A 20532-nucleotide genomic window follows, 5' to 3' on the forward strand; every position below is an offset into this window, starting at 1 on the left:
ACACACTTTCATTAACCCAAAATAACTCCAAAATATTCAGTATTATGAAGGAAAATACATCAGAGTAAGTGAATTTCTAAAAAATGGTCCACAATACCAACAATCCATTATTTAATTACCATACTTTAGACATTATTACTAAATTACTAAATTACTTATGTTTCAAATGCAATAGATCTTGTTAATTAATGATGATCTGAGTCATTTGTTTAATGTATTTTAATGGTTAATAATGTCTGAACTTGTCTTCTAAGAATTAATTGAAGCATAACTTAATAATTTTACAGCGTTTATTACTGTTGTAAGTGTAACAGAGTAAGAAAATACATTTGTTTTAGATGAACTTTATAAAATGAGGCACTTTAATGCTGGTAAATGAAGTTTTGGCGGCCCCTGCTGTTTAGTGGTGAACTGCAGTTACGCTACGTTTGGTCTTTCTGAGCCACCGTACCTCAGCAGCGGTCTGTGTGTTTCTGGGCTGCGGGTAGGTGCTGAGCTCCGTGTTTTATGAATAAATAGTGGTTAAAAACATGTTTTAAGTTAAAAATACTGCTATTAATTCGAGTATAAGACAGATTAAAAAGTGTTTTTGTAGAGAATTCACTGATTTAGGTAATAGTTAAGAGTTTATGAGCTTATTTCTCTCTTCTCTGTTAGAAGCTAAGTGAGACTAACACGAGGCTCAGTTTTCCCTCCACTGTCTGTAGCTGTGCCAGCAGAATATCAGCTAAACCTGTTATTATTATTATTATTATTAATAATAATATTTATTAATTATTAATGAGATTTTTATTTTATTTATTCAGCTCGGTGTCACTCCAGTAAAAAGTACATATTGTCATCCAGGTATGTGTTTCATTCATATTTTAATATATTTCTGATAATGTTCAGCTATATTTTTATGTTTGTGAAATGTGCTCATGTACATCTATTTTAATGTGTATTTTTGGGGGACAAGATTCTACTGGTAATGCAGAGACAATTAATAATAATACTTTAAGAACTGTATTTTATATTCGCTAGAAAATGACGTATGTTAAGCCATACAGTAGGCGGTTTTATATGTTGTTGCCATATATGTACTGGATCTGAGCAGCAGTGCATTTCTATGTTGCAGCTTAGTGTTAACCGCAGTAACCACTACAGTAAAAAGAAAATAAAAAAGTACATATTGTTAATTGATGTACACTTGTTGCAAATGTCATCTGTATTTTAAATATGTTGGTAAATCTATAAATGTCAAACAATATTAGGTAATGTTTAATAAAAGTAGCATAATAAACAAATTCATTATTTCATTCTCTGGTAGCATTTTTTTTTATACTAGGGGAATAGACAGAATATTTTGATAAAGCACAAAACTGATTATCCCACCAAAAAAAAAAAAAAATTGCCCAGCAACACTAGTATTAGTACAGATATTACAGTCAAGCCTCTAAAATCCACTGATTGTGTTTGTTAGGCTAGTATAAAACATGCTGTCAGTGGCTGAAATAATGTTTTAAGAATTGTTTTCTCAGTCAGAATATTATCATAAAGTACAAACGCTAAACTGTATTTCCCAGCAAAACTAGTTTTAATACAGACATTACAAACAACTCAAACAAGAACCTGATTTCAGTTTTGTGAGGCTACCAAAATATCCTAGAATAGAATAAGGTTCATTTTTGTTCAAAAACAGTTACTTAGCTGACAGGCTAAAGTTATCAGTGCTTTATTTTACTGGATAGCTAATGTCTAGCTAGGTAAAGTTACCGGCATTTTGTTTTTAAGTGGTAGCTAATGTTTGTTAGTTAGCTAAAGTTGCAAGCGTTTTATAACCGGTAGATAATGTTAGTTAGCTAGCTAAATTACCAGTGCTTTTTAAAAAAACTAAGTAGCTAACGATAGCTGACTAGCTAATATTACCAGTGCTTTTTCAACTACGTAGCTAACGTTATCCAGGTAGTTAAAGTTACCAGCTTGTTTTAAACCTACTAGCTAACGTTAGATACCTAGTTAAAGTTGCCAGTCCTTTTTTAACCAAGTAGCTAATGTTAGCATTTTTTTTCTGGTATGTAAACACAGCTGCCCATACCTTCACTAAGTACTAGCGATTTTTGTGAGAATGATACTCTGATACTGATTTGTTTTCTTAATTCAAGAATACACTACTGCAACAAAATGAATGTCATTTTGTTATTGTATACAATATGACATGGCACACCCTTAATTGAGATAATAAAAAAACAAGAATTTTATCAGATTTGTATCAGAAGTTAATGATCCAGAATATCATAATTCTAATAATGCACTCTGAATATCTCCATATATCCAGGATTAAAGTAAAGTAAATGATACTGGACAGATATAGTCTCTAGTAGATATATAAAGGGAAATGAGAACAGTGTGAATTTTTCTTTTGCTAAAAACAGTAAAAATGTAGTACCCTGATGTAATAATTAGGGGTGGGTGATATGGCATGATATTTTAGGGTATAATATTGTTCACGATATTCAAAAATGTTGGTGATTATTATTGTGTACGATATGCACTGTAAAAAAAAAAAAATGTCACTCCAACTTAAAATCATTAAGCAACTAATTTCCAGGCCTTTTTTAAATTAGCAAACCTTTATGGCTCATTTGTTCTCTGCACTTACAAAATTAAGTTGGTCTAACAAGTCTTAAATGTTAGCTACATCTAAATGATTGAATCACTTCAATATAGAATTTATCATTTATCATTATCATTATCTAATATTTTAAATTGTTAACTTAATATATTTAGTCGAGGTCATTTAAAATGTATGCTAAGCTTGCCAACTTTAAAATGTGTTGATTAGTTGCTAAAATATTTTTAGTTAGATTAACAAACTGAGAAGTGTTAGTTGTACATCAACACTACTAAAAACACTACTAAACTGAACATTTTTTATAAAAATATATAAATAAAGACTCATCAATATAACATTTTATTAGAGTATTTTTTATTTTAGAGTAAAATCACTTTTCTGCAGTTCACACAAGGCAGCTGCATACAAAATAAAGAAATAAAAAACACAATAAACTGAAGTGTATTTAACTGCAGATTTTCCCGTAAATGTTATTTTTAGGTTTGTCAACGTTAAAGCAGTAGAACACGAGAGGGAGTGTGTTATTCATGGATAGATACTTTATTTATCCCGAAGGAAATTTAGGAATAACATCACGGCTGTGATTTGGTCGTAGATCATCACAGTCGTGATGTTATTTGTGCTACCACACAACCTCGAGTGTTCTATTGCTTTTACACAACATTTATTTTTATTTTTTTTAACAAAATGAATAAATTTTGTTTTGGGGTCGAGAAGACGGTGTAAATTGCATTGAGAGACTATTTGATCAAATCCATATTTTGTAGTTCGAAGAGCAGTGCGAGGAGAGTTTCTTTGGTAGCAGTACACAGCACTAGACAGGAGAAGCCAAGCAGGATAGATAAGGGGAGGAGAGGGAGAAAAATGCGACCGCCTCTGAAAGAGTCAAGCAAAAGTTATTTTGCATAATAGTAGTAGTAGTAGTAATTACCTGCTAGATATTTTATTTATTTTAGTATTAACTTCTGTACACTAAAAAAATATTAATTGCATAAATTAATATTTATGCAATTTTTGCAATATTTATATATATAACAAACACTTTTTCACACCACTGTATGGTGCCAGGAGCCTATGGGAAAGCTGTATGAACAAACACTGTAGAAAGAGCAATGACGTGTAGTAACTAAAAGTTGGTTGAAATCATATTTTTTTTCATTGGCTCCATTATCATTTTTAAGTTTTCAGATTGACGTTCTCTGAACAAATTTTATTGAGTTGTACTGGCCGGTGAGTTCACTCAACTTGATAATATTAGTTCTCCTGACTAAAACATAGAATCACTTTTTAGAGTGTGGCACACCCCTAGTCCATATGCATTTAATTTTAAGTATATTATTTTAAATATACACAAACAACACATCTTTTATGATTAAAGATAATTAATGTGAATGTCGTTTCTGGAGCTGTGATGGTGTGTAGATGCATGAAATAAGTGTCCACTGTATAAAAAAACTTGAGAGGAAACGTTAGCCAATCTTGTCCTGTGCTCTCTGCCTCGTCATCGACCCACTCAATCTGTAAAACCCAAGTTTTTAATGTCTTTCGGTCCCTCGCCTGAAAAAAAAAACATTATCTCATTTCTTATCTCACATTATCTCATAAAACCAGGAAAGTCAGGTCGAGAGGTCTCTCTCTCTCTCTTGTCATATACATTACATTCTGGGCTCACTGCTCAAAACATTGATAGGGCTTTATGTTGTTGGAATGGCCTTTTCTGTTTACATTTTAACTTTTTTTTTTTTTCTTCAATTTTCACCCCAATTTACATGGCCAATTACCCAACACACTCATTAGAACTCCCCCTATCACTAATTATGCCCCACTACCAGGAGAGTGAAGACTAGCACACGCCTTCTCCGACACATGTGAAGTCCGCCTCTTTTTGAACTGCTCCTGATGCAGCGTTTCCGAGTAGAATCACAGCTCTAATGCTCGGAGAAAAGTGCAACGACTCTGTTCCGATTGTGCTTCAGGTCAGAACATCTCGTTCTCTCTGAAATATATATATATATATATACACTGCTCAAACAAATAAAGGGAACACTCAAATAACACAATAAAACTCCAAGTAAATCAAACTTCTGTGAAATTAAACTGTCCACTTAGGAAGCAACACTGATTGACAATCAATTTCACCTGCTGTTGTGCAAATAGAATAGACAACAGGTGGAAATTATTGGCAATTAGCAAGACACACTCAATAAAGGAGTGGTTCTGCAGGTGGGGACCACAGACCACTTCTCAGAACCTATGCTGTCTGGCTGATGTTTTGGTCAGTTTGGAATGTGGGTGGTGCTTTCACACTCGTGGTAGCATGAGACGGACTCTACAACCCACACAAGTGGCTCAGGTAGTGCAGCTCATCCAGAATGGCACATCAATGCGAGCTGTGGCAAGAAGGTTTGCTGTGTCTGTCAGCGTAGTGTCCAGAGGCTGGAGGCGCTACCAGGAGACAGGCCAGTACACCAGGAGACTTGGAGGAGGCCATAGGAGGGCAACAACCCAGCAGCAGGACCGCTACCTCCGCCTTTGTGCAAGAAGGAACAGGAGGAGCACTGCCAGAGCCCTGCAAAATGACCTCCAGCAGGCCACAAATGTGCATGTGTCTGCACAAACGGTTAGAAACCGACTCCATGAGGATGGTATGAGGGCCCGACGTCCACAGATGGGGGTTGTGCTCACAGCCCAACACCGTGCAGGACGCTTGGCATTTGCCAGAGAACACCAGGATTGGCAAATTCGCCACTGGCGCCTTGTGCTCTTCACAGATGAAAGCAGGTTCACACTGAGCACATGACAGACGTGACAGAGTCTGGAGACGCCGTGGAGAGCGGTCTGCTGCCTGCAACATCCTTCAGCATGACCGGTTTGGCAGTGGGTCAGTAATGGTGTGGGGTGGCATTTCTTTGGAGGGCTGCACGGGCTGCATGTGCTCACCAGAGGTAGCCTGACTGCCATTAGGTACCGAGATGAGATCCTCAGACCCCTTGTGAGACCATATGCTGGTGCGGTTGGCCCTGGGTTCCTCCTAATGCAGGACAATGCTAGACCTCATGTGGCTGGAGTGTGTCAGCAGTTCCTGCAAGATGAAGGCATTGAAGCTATGGACTGGCCCGCCCGTTCCCCAGACCTGAATCCGATTGAGCACATCTGGGACATCATGTCTCGCTCCATCCACCAACGTCACGTTGCACCACAGACTGTCCAGGAGTTGGTGGATGCTTTAGTCCAGGTCTGGGAGGAGATCCCTCAGGAGACCATCCGCCACCTCATCAGGAGCATGCCCAGGCGTTGTAGGGAGGTCATACAGGCACGTGGAGGCCACACACAATACTGAGCCTCATTTTGACTTGTTTTAAGGACATTACATTAAAGTTGGATCAGCCTGTAGTGTGTTTTTTCACTTTAATTTTGTGTGTGGCTCCAAATCCAGGCCTCCATTGGTTAATAAATTTCATTTCCATTGATGATTTTTGTGTGATTTTGTTGTCAGCACATTCAACTTTGTACAGAACAAAGTATTCAATGAGAATATTTCATTCATTCAGATCTAGGATGTGTTATTTGAGTGTTCCCTTTATTTTTTTGAGCAGTGTATATATATATATATATATATATATATATATGTAATGTCCGTATATCTCACGAGACATAAAAAAGGAGACGACAGTTTGCGTTCACTTAACAGGGTGTTTATTCCTCAACTCCCGCTCTCTAAATGCCCACAGTACAACAACGGTCGGAACTACTTTCAACTCAGCACTCTCTAAAAGTGACAGTGTTCAATTTCTGTATGCCACACATTACATCTCCCCTCTTTAAAAGAGCTCCTCTGTATAAACATGAATAGCATATATATATAACTGTAAACAATCAAATTAACTTATTTTGTAAATGCTTTCTAACATTCAAAAATGAATCAGTGGTAACTGAAAATCATTTACTGTAATCACAAATTTTCATTCCATTATCCTTATCCCCCCTTTTCTGAAAGTAGAAAATTTTACCTAACACACAGTGGATTACGTTGGCAACAAAAAAAAAATCCTGCAATATCTTTACCTCCCTACCATGGGGAAAACAAAATGAAAAAACAGATTCTTACAGCACCTAAACCACTGTACTTTATCAACATGGCTAAACATGTCTGGCTACAGATCAAGCTTAACTACCGGTTTGCATATTCTGCCAGAACGTGTGACTGTATGTCCAGGTGTAAGAGTCTCTTGTGTGACACAAGTCGGCGTCACAGTTTCAGTGGTCCCGTCAATGTCCACCTCCACTGATGTAGTAGCCACATCAGAATCTTTGCTGTCTGATGTGTGATGGTCGGGAACAGCCAGTAGGTGGCGTCTGTTCCTTCTGTAACGCTCGCCTTTTGCTGTCTCCACAATGTAAGACCTTGGTGTGGAGCTTGTGCCATGAACAACAGCAGGAGTTGTCCACTGTTTCTGTCCATCCAGTTTCGTGAGTACAGAATTTCCTGTGTTCAACGGTGGCAACTCACGCACTCCGTTGCGTCTGTTGTAATAGTATGCCTGCCGTTGCTTGGCTCTTCCATCAGCTTGTTGAATTTTGTCCATGTTGGGCCAGCAAGGTTTCAGGTTATCCTGTAGCATCGGCAAGGTCGTCCTGATTTTCCTGCCCATTAACAGTTCAGCTGGACTGACTCCTGTAGAGGAGTTGGGTGTAGCTCTATATGTCAACAGAGCGAGAAGAGGGTCGTCCTGAAGTAGGATAGTCTTTGCAATTTGAACAGCCCTTTCTGCATGGCCATTACTCTGAGGGAAATGGGGACTAGAAGTCACGTGAGTAAAGTCATAGTTCTTACTAAACTCTCTCATCTCTACAGAAGCTAGCTGAGGACCATTGTCACTCACTAACACCTCTGGGATACCGTAACGTGCAAAAGTAGACTTAAGCCTCGAGATAACCTGGCTGCTTGTAGTGTTAGGTAAATGTAAGACCTCTAAGAACCTAGAAAAGTAATCAGAAACAACCAAGTAGTTCTGTTTCTTAAACTCACATAGGTCTACTGCCACTTTCTGCCACGGCCTAGATGGTAACTCAGTTGAAATTAAAGGCTCTTTCCTGTGCGTGTTTCTATTCTCTACACAGAATGAACACTGCTGCACTCTGGTAATAATGTCCTGTCCCATTTTGGGCCACCAAACTGACTGAAGTGCTCTCTCTCTACACTTACTTAGACCTTGATGCCCATCATGAATTCTCTCTAGAATCACCTTTCTCATACCCACTGGGATAACTATGCGATTCCCTCTCACTACCAAGCCATCTAGCTCAGATAGCTCTCCTCTGACCTGGTAAAAATCCCTTACTGATTCTGGAACTCTGTCTACATACTCAGGCCAACCTGACCTAATAAAGCTGCGTACTGCCTGAAGCTGTGGATCGTTATTTGTACTATGCTTTATTTCACTGAACCTTTGTGGTGTGGCTGGTACCTGGCTTATAACTGCATCTATGTGTGCTGCCACATCATCTTGAAGATCTCCCTCACCATAACACCTCTAGACAAAGCGTCAGCCACTGCTAGTGTTTTCCCTGGTGCATACTCAGCTACTCCACTAAACCGCATAAGCCTCATCAACAGCCTCTGACACCTAATGGGAACATTATCTAGGTCTTTACTGTTAATAAGGGGTACAAGGGGCTTGTGGTCAGTTATGAGTCTGAAATTGGCAAGTCCGAACAGGTATTTGTCAAATCGTTCGCACGCCCAGACGCTGGCCAGGCACTCTTTCTCAATTTGGGTGTACCTTGTCTCAGTGTCGCTCAGCTGCCTAGACACATAGGCCACAGGTTTCCACTGGTCACCGTGCTGCTGGAGAAGAACAGCCCCCAACCCGTAGCTGCTGGCATCAGCTGACACGGCAGTGGGTTTCGTCACATCATAGAAAGCTAGAACTGGGACTGTGGCCAACAGGGTTTTGAGCTTTTGAAACGCCATCTGTTGTGCAGATTCCCACAACCACTCCATCTTTCCTTTAAGCAGCGCGTAGAGTGGCTCTGCTACTGTAGACAGCTCTGGAACATACTTGGCCAAATAGTTCACCATCCCCAGGAATCTTTTCAGTTCCGTGACATTGTTTGGCTGGGGAAAGTTCTCTATCCCAGCCACCTTCTCCGGGTCGGGCCGGACGCCGGTCTTATCGATGACATGGCCCAGAAAACGGACCTTGGTCTGCCTGAACTTGCACTTGTGCTCGTTCAACTTGAGCCCTGATGCTTCAATGACCTTCAGAGCCTCTGCTAGACGCTGGTCGTGGATTTCCTCGCTTTCTCCATGAACGAGGATATCATCCATAAACAGCTCTATCCCTTCCAATCCTGCCAGAGTCTCTACCATTTTTCTTTGAAAAATCTCTGGTGCACTCGTGATCCCGAACGGAAGGCGCCGGAAGGCATACCTCCCAAACAGTGTGATAAAGGTGGTGAGCTTTTTACTGTTCTCATGTAAAGGTATCTGGTAAAAGCCACTTGCTGCATCCAGTGTTGTGAATACAGTCGATCCTGCAAGTCTAGGCAGTATTTCCTCGACAGTAGGTAGCATATACTTTTCGCGTTTCACTGCTCGATTGAGCCTCCGGAGATCTGCACAGCAGCGAACCTCCTTTCTGTTGGGCTTTAGAACCGGCACCATGGCCGCGCACCACTCGGTTGGCTTAGTCACTTTTTCTATGATGCCTTCACTTTCCATACGGTGGAGCTCTGTCTTCACAAGAGGGACAAGCGGCAAAGGTATCCGCCTTGCCGTGTGCACCGAATATGGTTTGGCATCATCCTGAAGGACTATTTCCACTGATTCTGTGTTCAGTAGTCCCCCTGACCTGAAGACACTGTTGACCTCGTCCACTCGTTTCACGAGACCCATGTCAACAGCTTCGGGACGGCCTAGAAGAAAACTGACTCGACCTCTCATAACATATACTTTAAAGGAGTATTGCTTTTCCTTGTATTTTGTGGTAGCCTGAAATAGCCCCATGCAGCTGAGGTGTCCTCCTGGGCTAATAAAGTTCTTGTCGGGTGGAGTAAGTTTGATTTTAGGCTTCATCATTTTAAATGTGTTCAGGTTGATAACTGTGGCATCTGCTCCAGTGTCTATTTTAAAGGTGATTGTGATATTGCTCACCTCCAGGTTAACTGTCCAATCTTCCTCACTGTGGGTCTTTCTGCCGATTTCCCCAAGGAAGTATGGCTGTTTTACCTCCTGTGTGACTTCTCTCACTTGCTTCGAGTGACACACACGCTCCCAATGTCCTTGTTTTTGACACTTATTACACTTACTCTTAAGTGCAGGGCATCTTTTCATATCACTGTGCTTGGGTTTTCCACATCTCACACAACTCTCTGCTTTATAGCGCCCCTGGTGGCTGCTGCCGCTCTGCCGCTGCTTGCCCCTCCCCCGTCTGTCTGACTGCGGGCTGCCGTGATGACGTAGCGCATTCATGCTTGCATACTGCGGCTCCGGTGGGTTAGACTGGAGACTGACCTGCTTAGTAATCTCCTCCGCCTGCCGCACTTGATCAATGACTTCAGCTAACGTTAAATCCGCTTTAAGCTGAAACGTACGAGACAGGTCTTTGTCTAAAATGCCCACCACTAGGCGATCTCGGATGTGTTCATCTCGCCTTTCCCCAAACTCGCAGTACTCCGCCAGCTCGTACAGCACGCGTATGTACTGCTCCGCGGTCTTCCCAGGCTGCTGGCTGCGCTGATAAAAACATGCCCGCTCATGTATAACGTTACGGCGGGGAATAAAGTACTCGTCGAACTTTTTGAGAACTTTATCAAAGTCTTTCTCTTCCTCTTCACTGGCGAAGTGGAACGAGCTAAATATCTTTTCAGCCTCGCTCCCCATGGAGTAAATGAGAGAACTCACTTGTATTTCTCCGCTGTCCTTACTCAGCTTCGTTGCCTGCCGATAGCGCGAAAATCTCTGTTTCCACTCCGGCCACTCCGCTGGGCGGTCAAACTTGAACTCACTCGGTGGATTAAACTTCGCCATAGCGTTACCTTCCTTTAACGCACAAGTAACTGCTCCTTCAGGCACCCAGTTTCTTCTGACACCATGTAATGTCCGTATATCTCACGAGACATAAAAAAGGAGACGACAGTTTGCGTTCACTTAACAGGGTGTTTATTCCTCAACTCCCGCTCTCTAAATGCCCACAGTACAACAACGGTCGGAACTACTTTCAACTCAGCACTCTCTAAAAGTGACAGTGTTCAATTTCTGTATGCCACACATTACAATATATAAAAGAAATTTGAAACTGTAAATAATAAGCAAATCATACTGTGTGACACTGGCAGCCAGGCTGCTTTCTATACATTTTTTTTATCTAGATAGTAAAGTAATAGAGAGATGCTGCAAGACAGACAAATATATTTATAAGATAAAACGTGATACACCTTTATTGATCCCCTGGGATTAGAGCAGGATAACAGATTAACAGATTATTGTTAATAAAATAGTACAGTATTAATAGTATGGATTAGTGTATTATAGTGTAAAGTGAGATACAATAGTAGTACAACATTGTATTCAGTACTGGACAGCAGCACTGTTTCTGTCTACTGCAGAACAAGCTAAAACTTCATATTATAATGTGTATGGATTTATAATAGGATTAAAGTACAGAAGATTTTAGGGAAATGTAAAGGTGTACCAGTATTTTTCTCCATACAGTGTAACTTATTTAGTTAATTCTTTTTGGTTAATTGACACAATTAAATTTGTCTTTGTTTTTTCCAGAAATTAAAATATTCCAGGGTTTTCTCCTGAAATTCATCACCACCAACAACCAGGATATTTAAATAAGAGCAATGTTAAACTGCTGAAAGAGGTGAAGCACAAGACATCCTGAAGAATCTCCAGAACACGCAGAAATTGCTTGATACTTTTAACAGACAAACAAAGCAAAGTCCCGACATGGAGAAACATCACCAGCGCATTCACACAGAGAAACCGTATCACTGCTCAGACTGTGGGAAGAGTTTTAATCAAGAGGGTCATCTCAAAAAACACCAGCGCATTCACACTGGAGTAAAACCGTATCACTGCTCAGACTGTGGGAAGAGTTTTACTAAACAGAGTAATCTCAAACTGCACCAGCGCATTCACACAGGAGAGAAACCATATCACTGCTCAGACTGTGGGAAGAGTTTTACTGCACTAAATTCTCTCAAAATACACCAGCGCATTCACACAGGAGAGAAACCGTATCACTGCTCAGACTGTGGGAAGAGTTTTACTAAACAGAGTAATCTCAAAATTCACCAGCGCATTCACACAGGAGAGAAACCGTATCACTGCTCAGACTGTGGGAAGAGTTTTACTATACAGAGTAATCTCAAAATTCACCAGCGCATTCACACAGGAGAGAAACCGTATCACTGCTCAGACTGTGGGAAGAGTTTTACTAAACATAGTACTTTCAAAATTCACCAGCGCATTCACACTGGAGAGAAACCGTATCACTGCTCAGACTGTGGGAAGAGTTTTACTAAACATAGTACTTTCAAAATTCACCAGCGCATTCACACAGGAGAGAAACCGTATCACTGCTCAGACTGTGGGAAGAGTTTTAATCGACACAGTCATCTCAGACTGCACCAGCGCATTCACACAGGAGAGAAACCGTATCACTGCTCAGACTGTGGGAAGAGGTTTAATCAACAGGGTGATCTCAAAAAACACCAGCGCATTCACACAGGAGAGAAACCGTATCACTGCTCAGACTGTGGGAAGAGGTTTAATCAACAGGGTCATTTCAAAATTCACCAGCGCATTCACACAGGAGAGAAACCGTATCACTGCTCAGACTGTGGGAAGAGTTTTATTAAACAGAGTGATCTCAAGAAACACCAGCGCATTCACACAGGAGTGAAACCATATCACTGCTCAGACTGTGGGAAGAGTTTTAACCAACTGAATCATCTTAAAAATCACCAGTGCATTCACACAGAAATGTATCCCAGATGTATTCCACTGCAATAAAAAGTGCAAATTCTAAATCTTTGACAGCCAAAACACCTTATTTCACGCAAAACCTTCACTCTGTCACTTGAGACACATTCCAACAGAAACAAACAAGAACTGAATTTAACAATGTCATTTACATGTTCAGCAAAATTAATCATATTTGGGCATGTTGTTTAATGTATTCCATGATATGTTTTCCCCAGACATGTATATGTATAAAGACATATATAAAGAACTAGAGACCCATATTTAAGTACTCTATCAAAAAAAAAAATATTTGTGTAGTAGTTGAAGTGTTCTTTAAGCATCATACTTAAGTACTAAAGTATTCAACATTCTGTGTTCTAATTCAAGGATTCAAGGAGATTTTATTGTCATTCGCATCACGTGGTACATGAGGTGGAACAAAATTGTGATCTTACGATCCAGTTTACACCCAAGAGCTGTTGTTAAAATAGATAATATAGATAAAATAAGATAACAAAAAAAAACACAATTAAAAGAGAATAGAACAAAATAGATAAAGATAAATACTCAAAAAAGTAAGCGGGAGGTAGGAAGCAGCATGATGAGAGTAGGCAGGAAGCAGCAACATGAAGTCCAGAGTGCAAGTTTGCTATAGCAGCATGATAATGTAAATTAGAGCAGTAAAAGATAAAGTGTCTCAGTGCGGTTTAAAGTGACAGTGTTTGTAAACAGTAATTTGTCCTTGTGTGTCAGTGCAGTGTGTTGTTAGGTGGAGTTTAAGAGTCTTACAGCTTCCGGAATGAAGCTGTTTCTGAGTCTGGTTGTTTTGCGCTTGATGCTCTGCAGCCTCCTGCCTGAGGGTAGCGGGACAGGAAGTGTTTGTGCTGGGTGGGTGGGATCCTTCCTGATGCAGGTGGCCCTTTTCCTGCATCTGGAGGTGTAGCTGTCTGTGGTGCTGGGGAAGCTGACTCCAACAATCTTCTGTGCAGCCTTCACCCCCCTCTGCAGAGCTTTCCTATCTGCAGCAGAGCAGCTTCCATGCCACACGATGCTGGAGCTTGATGCTGGAGCACACAACGCTCTCCACCACACATCTGTAAAAGCAGGTGTGGACTGCGCTCCCGAGTCCAGCTCGTCTCAGCCTCCTGAGGAAGTAGAGCCGCTGATGTGCCTTCCTGACCAGAGTGGAAGTGTTGTTGCTCCAGGTGAGGTTGCTGCTCAGGTGCACAGCCAAGTACCTGTAGCTGTCGACCACTTCCACCGCAGATCCTCCTGCAAGGAGAGGTGGGCATGCTGACCCCTTCTGAAGTCGACAATTATCTCCTTTGTCTTCTTTACGTTGATGCAGAGGTTGTTATCGGTAGTCATTCAGACCTGTCACTGCAGAGCTCTTGGGGACCGGGATGATGGTGGCAGTCTTCAGGCAAGTGGGTGGAGGCGTTGAAGGTGTCCGCCCGGACGTCCGAGAGCTGGTCTGCGCCGTCTCGTAGTACCCGTGCAACATTGGATTTGTAGTCTGTGATGCACTTGATGCCCCTCCATGCTCTGTGGATACTGGGAGGAAAAGTGTCCCTGGATTTTCTGAGCATATGCAGCTTTTGCCCTCTTAACTCCAACAGTCAGCTCTCTTCTAGCCCTCCTGTGTTCATCGGGGTCACCAGACCTGAAGGCAGCATCCCTGGCTTTCAGCAGAGAATGCACCTCTGCGTTCAGCCAGGGCTTGTTGGGGTAGCAAGTCACAGTCTTGGTGGCGGTGACATCCTCCACACACTTGCTGATGTACCCGAGAACAGTAGATGTGTATTCCTCCAGATCCAGCTCCCCCTCCGTCTCAGCAGCCTCCCTGAAGACCTGCCAGTCTGTGCAGCCGAAGCAGTACTGCAGCACAGCGTCGCCGTCACTGGGCCACACAGTGATGGTCTTCTGTGTGGGTTTGGAGCATCACAGCGGGGGGTGGGGACCAGCATGATGGAGATGTGTTCGGAAAGCCCGAGGTGAGGGCGGGGGAAGGCTCTGTACACGTCCCTCACATTGGTATAAACATGGTCCAGCGCATTATTACCTCGCGTTGGCATGTTCACGTGTTGATAAAACCTCGGCAGCGTGTTCTACGTGGTTAAAATCCCCCGCTAGCACATAGAACGCGTCTGGATGTGAGCTGATGTTGTCATGAAGCTCCTTCAGCGCGTTGTTAGACTTAGCATCCGGTGCTATGTAACAGCAATCACGAACACCGCCGAAAACTCACGAGGCAGATAGTGAGGGCGAAACTTCAGTCAGCTGTTCTGTCGCCTCAGAGCAGTGGCTGTTTACCAACACGCAGTTTGTGCACCAACCTTTGTTTATGTAGACGGAAGAGCTGCCGACCGGCAAGCTGGAAGGCAGAGTCTGGCATGGTGTGGTTCAGCTAGGTTTCTGTGAAAGCGCCTGCAGTGTTCGAACTTCGAACTTTTGGACCAATTACAGGAAGTTGAGCAGGCGTTCCTCAGCAACGGCAGCAGAAGAACAAAAATAACCGCAAAAGCAGAAAAAAAATGAGCCGTGGATACAGTTCCTTCAGGACAAGCATGTTCGTTTGGCGAATTTGAACTAATCTAGGGTACTGTGCCTGAAGTTGTTGCTGCTGCTGGTATAAAAACCACAATAGCAGCACTACTATGGACACGAAATGAATCTGTTCATTCATTTTATCCTTATCCTGGAAAGGCGTCCCGCCCGCTGAATTGTCAACACTCCAACGTTAGACGATTGACGTTAGAGGGCAATCAGCGTCAAGTTAAGGAAAACACATCGATACGTAAGTGATGACGAAAGGATGTAGGAGTATCACACAAAGGTCTTTGGTGCGCTCCCTAAACAAAAATAGGCGGACCAATTATATACAATGTAGCAAACACATGAACCTTGGTTTGGACCACGGTCCGGACTTTCAGGTATGAAAGCACCCTTACTGGCAAAACTGTCATTAATCCTCAAAAGTTCAGTTCTGCTATAACTCACACACGTGGGGCGTGGGAACTGTGGTTCAGAACCGAAGTAAAAACAGCTCAAAATAGAAAAAAAATCTTGGAAGTACTGAAAGTAATAGTACAAGTATTGTGTTATGTAGATATTACAGAAAGAAGTCAAAAGTATGAATATCATACTGTTTCTATTATTTCAAATGTTTAGGGTAAAGGACACTTTTCCTCTGGCTGTAGCAACAGCACAAGAACAGGAATATACAGGATAGAGTACATTTGCATGAAGTCTTAAATTAACTCTCTGATGAAACCTGCCATATAGAGAGGCTAAACAGCGAGCCGTTTGGATATTTTAACATATTCAGCATAAAAGGTCACTAGTTGGTCTATTACTATTGTAAAATCAACTAAAGCTGTCAAAGGCAAAGATATTACAGCACCTTAAAACACTGAGCTGATCACTTTTTAAACAACAGATCAACTATGTCCCTCCACCTTTAAATCACCCCTCCCTTCTCTTTCCCACTAACATTTGGCCCTGCTCCCTCTGGGTGGGTAGATGGCGCTCTCTCCCCACATCACTTCTAGGGTGATGTTCACAGCACAGGGCGCCTGTGAGCTGATGTACCAGAGCCGAGCCGCTGCGCTTTCCTCCAATGCTCGTTAATGCTGCATCAGCAGCATCTTGAAAAGAAGCGGTGGCTGACTTCACATGTATCGGAGGAAGCATGTGTTATTCTTCACTCTCCTGGTGTGTTGGTAGGGCTGGACCCGAATATTCGGGTATTCGGATATTCGTTCGTTGAGTAGGTATTCGGTTTTTAATTTTGGTATTCGGATATTCGTTTTTTTTCTACTTTCCAGAGCTCCACCTCACTCTAACCCCTTCTGTTCTTGCGGGTCCCGTCAGAATATCTTGCGCGCGGGACAGAACTGAACTGTTATTGGCTGGAGCGGGAGTTTAATCCAGACGACAGTGTTGGGAGTAACGGCGTTAAAATAAACGGGGTTACTAACGCCGTTACTTTTTTCAGTAACAAGTAATCTAACTAATTACTATGACTGTAACTATAACGCCGTTACCATTTTCGACACTCCGTTACTGCACGTTACTTTAGCAGCTGAATGAACTTTTTTTTAACTTTGCGCATACAGACAAAGAGCCCTATCATACACCCCACGCAAGGCGTGTAGCGTGGCGCGTTGCCACCCGTCAACAGTCTATTTTTAGGCTTTGCACGCGTCCTTAAAATAGCGTTGGACTTTGGAATATATTAACACCGATGGGCGTGGTGGTCTGGAAATGATGTGTGTTGAGGTAAATTTCTGGCGTGTTTCTATCTTGGCGGCGGAAAAAAGCTTAGCGCGATTGCTCACCCTGCGCTCCAAAATACTCCATACCATCACATCTTTACCACATAAAAATAAACCACACCCAGAGCCTTCAGCAATCAACTATGAAAAAATATATATACTTAAAAATCTGCACTGTAACTATAAATTATTATTAGTTATATTTATTTCTGTCAGTTATAAGGATTTATATTTATGTTTAGTACACAGACTAAATAACTGTAACTAGGCATTCTGCTGTTTAAAAATTTCAACAGATGCTTATTCTCACTCAAATGCTAGAGTTTTGAAATGGAAAATTAAAAGAGAAAATAACTTTGACTGAACATAAATTTATTTTAGTTAACTTTGCTATTATTTAACTGAATTTCACTTTTATATCTGAAAAACAAAGCACATTTGTCAATCTGGCGCGTGGTGCTGCCCGTCAATTACATAAAACTTAAAACATTTGAAATACACAGAAATAAAAAGCTATATGTTAGCATTCGTTTCTTATCACCAGGGCAAATTTATTAAAATATTAAATATATTAATTCATGAATTAAAATCTCGTCCAGCGCTCTGAAATGTCAGACATGCAAAGTGGTGCTTGGCGCAGCGGCGCGGCATTGCGCGCAGAATAACCTCTGTCTTCTAAAAAAAGTTTTTATAAATAAGATCTGACAAGTATACTAAAATTAATGTTATTAAACTTACTAAAGCCAACAAATGTACTGTTAATTAAAATCAGGCAAAATGCGCCTCTCTCTCTCTCTCTCTCTCTCTCTCTCTCTCTCTTTCGCAGCGCGGAGCTGAATTCAGCGCGAGGCTATAAATAATTTACAACTCAGTTCAGTTAAATAAAAATAAGTAAGGACCTGTAAGTTAATCAAATATTGTCAAATATAAAGGATAGGTTGAGGTTTTGGTGAGCTGTTTTCATGATTTGAAACTGAAACTAACCGAAACTTTTATTATTCTGCGCAAAAAGCCTGTGATTGTTTTAAATGAGTTTTTTAATGGATTTAAATTAGTTTTTTTAACGGATTGTTGTTTTTGTCCATTCTTTTGTTTTGTTTATATATACATTTATTTCTTTGAGTGTGGTTTGGTTTGTTTAATTTTTATCCCCAGACGCGTATTTGTTTTTTCCGTTTTTTTTTCAGTATTACATGTCTTAGTAATTTTCTTTGGTCCTGTGGGGTTTTTCGTTTCTTATTTTTTTTTATTCGTTAGACTATATTTTTGTCAACATTTTGGGTTTATTTTTGTTTGTTATTTTTCTAATAATAATAGTAATTACATCATTTATTTTCTTTATTTATTCTTTATTTATTTATTTTTACAGGGCGAAGTAACGCAATAGTTACTTTTACTGGTAACTAGTTATTTTTATAGTGGAGTAACTCTGTGAGTAACTCAGTTACTTTTTTGGAGAAGTAACTAGTAACTATAACTAATTACTTTTTCAAAGTAACGTGCCCAACACTGCCAGACGATGCAGGAGCAAATTAATAAATAGTTAAGAAAACTGTAATAATTGTAAAAAAAAAAAAACCTAAAGAAAACTCTCAAAGCGATGGACCGACACACACACAGGCACACACCGATGGTGTTTGGACTGGGGTAAGGAACGGGACCGCACTATTCAGCGCTGCTGTTTTAATAAATATATAAGTAAATTTGAAGCATTAAATGTAGTTTATTTAATTTATATTAGGAACGTGGGGCGGGAGCGGCAGAAATGTGTATGTGGCGCGCGGGATTAAAAGAAGCAATTTTTTTGCGGAGCGGTAACGAGACAGAAACGCGGGAGCGTGGAAGAGTGGGTTTAAAAAATCAGTCTTGCGCAGACCTCTATTATACATGATAAAAAAATGCAGGCACTTCGAAACTGATTTATATAATAAAACGTAAGGGGTAACGTGGCAACAGTAGGGGCTAAATCGGTTACAAAAGCCTGGCCTACAAAAATGATGTCTGAACGAATTTCCTCTTATCTAATATAATTTAAAATGATTTAAAAATATAAAATAATTTCTAAGCAAACGAAATATTTAATATTTAGCTTATAGCCCAAGTGCAAAAATACAAAATCAGTAATACGACTATGCCCTGCACAATCCTTAAACCGAAATAGACCAAGTACAATAACGTCATTAACAATGACTTTCCTCTACTCTAATATAATTTAACATGGTTTAAAAATATAAAATAATTTCTAAACAAACGAAATATTTAATATTGAGCTTATAGCCCAAGTGCAAAAATACAAAATCAGTAATATGCCCTGCACAATCCTTTAACCGAAATAGACCAAGTACAGTTTACAATGACTGTCCTCTAATATAATTAACAATGTTTAAGAATATAAAATACTTCCTGAACAAACGTTTTTTTTTTGTTGTTGTTTTTTTAAGCAAATAGCCTAAGTGTGAAAACACAAACAGCAATTTACTGGGCTGGCTTGCGCAGCGGAGAAACCGTGCAGCAGCAGCGCTCCTAGCCTGCTTGCAGCGGATAAGCCGCAGTGTGCGGCAGCAGAAATTCTGGGATGAAAACACAAAGAAATCTGGGCTAAAAACACAGAAAAAATATGGGGTGAAAAACAAAAATCCGGGATAAAAACACCAAAAATCCGGGGTGAATATGTCTTAAGGGGGCCGTGATTTTCTTTTTTTTTTACCTCTTTTTTTACCTCTTTTTTTTAAAATGAATATTCGAATATTCGCTTCGAATCAGTGCCGAATATCCGGAGCTCAAAAAACGCTATTCGGGCCAGCCCTAGTGTTGGGGCATTACTAATGATAGGGGGAGTCCTAATGAGTGGGTTGGGTAATTGGCTGTGTAAAAAAAAAAAAAAAAAGTGAAATAAAATTATTTAAAAAAACAACAACATATGAACGTGTTGTTTGACCATCCTGGAATTGTGTTTTGTTTTGACTAATCAAATGTAATTATTAAGTGTTTTTTTTAAGAACATATGGTAGATTTCTGAAGCTGTAATCCACATAGTTGATCAGAGTTGGATACCTTTCCTTTGGGACAAGCAGCTAGCCAGGTCAAATTTTAAATTATTAATGAACCAATAAAAGTACATTCATGTAGGTTGCTCCTCCCACCAGTAAGAAGATTGAAGCCTCAGCGAAAGGCCCAAAGACAATGGAGCCTATCATAGTCTTTGAAACCAACACCTTAGTTTGCCCAAGTAATTCAGTCTTTACGACGCAGATAGAGCTGATTTTTTATAGTAGTTACGTTATGAGTTCAGTTCTGAAGAAGGGAAGGTCGTTCGAGTTCGAAAGGAGGGCACTACCAGTGCTTACTCCAGATATTAGATTAGCATAACTTAGTCTTTAAATGTAGATGTCATAGTTCTTAGAGGTAGAGTAGGATACTTAGCTTGCAACTTAACATTTAGGACCAAACCTTCAGCGCTTATGATTAGAAAGTATTTAATAAATACATTTAATATCTTTTCTAGTATATGCATATTAATTATTTCTCTTCACTTCTAGTATCTCTGTTTTCACTCTGTGGAAGCCGTCCTCAATTCACAAAGTGCAGCATGGTTTAGCTTAATGCTATCAACCGAAAGTGAGACCCAGAGCCACAGAAAGACAACACTGGGCCGGGTACAG

The 20532-nt window shown here is 40.6% G+C and overlaps 1 protein-coding gene across 1 annotated transcript; it reads left to right on the plus strand.

The window, feature by feature from the left end:
- Positions 1-771: 771 nt before the first annotated feature.
- Positions 772-14620, plus strand: LOC125801303 (zinc finger protein 239-like). Its single transcript, XM_049477808.1, has 2 exons — positions 772-846; positions 11397-14620. Exon 2 carries the CDS (start codon positions 11574-11576, stop codon positions 12639-12641), a length of 1068 nt encoding a protein of 355 aa, XP_049333765.1. The 5' UTR covers positions 772-846; positions 11397-11573; the 3' UTR covers positions 12642-14620.
- Positions 14621-20532: the final 5912 nt, after the last annotated feature.

Source organism: Astyanax mexicanus, chromosome 4 (genome assembly GCF_023375975.1).
Source record: "Astyanax mexicanus isolate ESR-SI-001 chromosome 4, AstMex3_surface, whole genome shotgun sequence".
Taxonomy (NCBI): Eukaryota; Metazoa; Chordata; class Actinopteri; order Characiformes; family Acestrorhamphidae; genus Astyanax; species Astyanax mexicanus.

Bases quoted from the DNA above. Each gene is read 5' to 3' on its own strand.
- LOC125801303 (XM_049477808.1), top strand. From the start codon at position 11,574: ATGGAGAAACATCACCAGCGCATTCACACAGAGAAACCGTATCACTGC.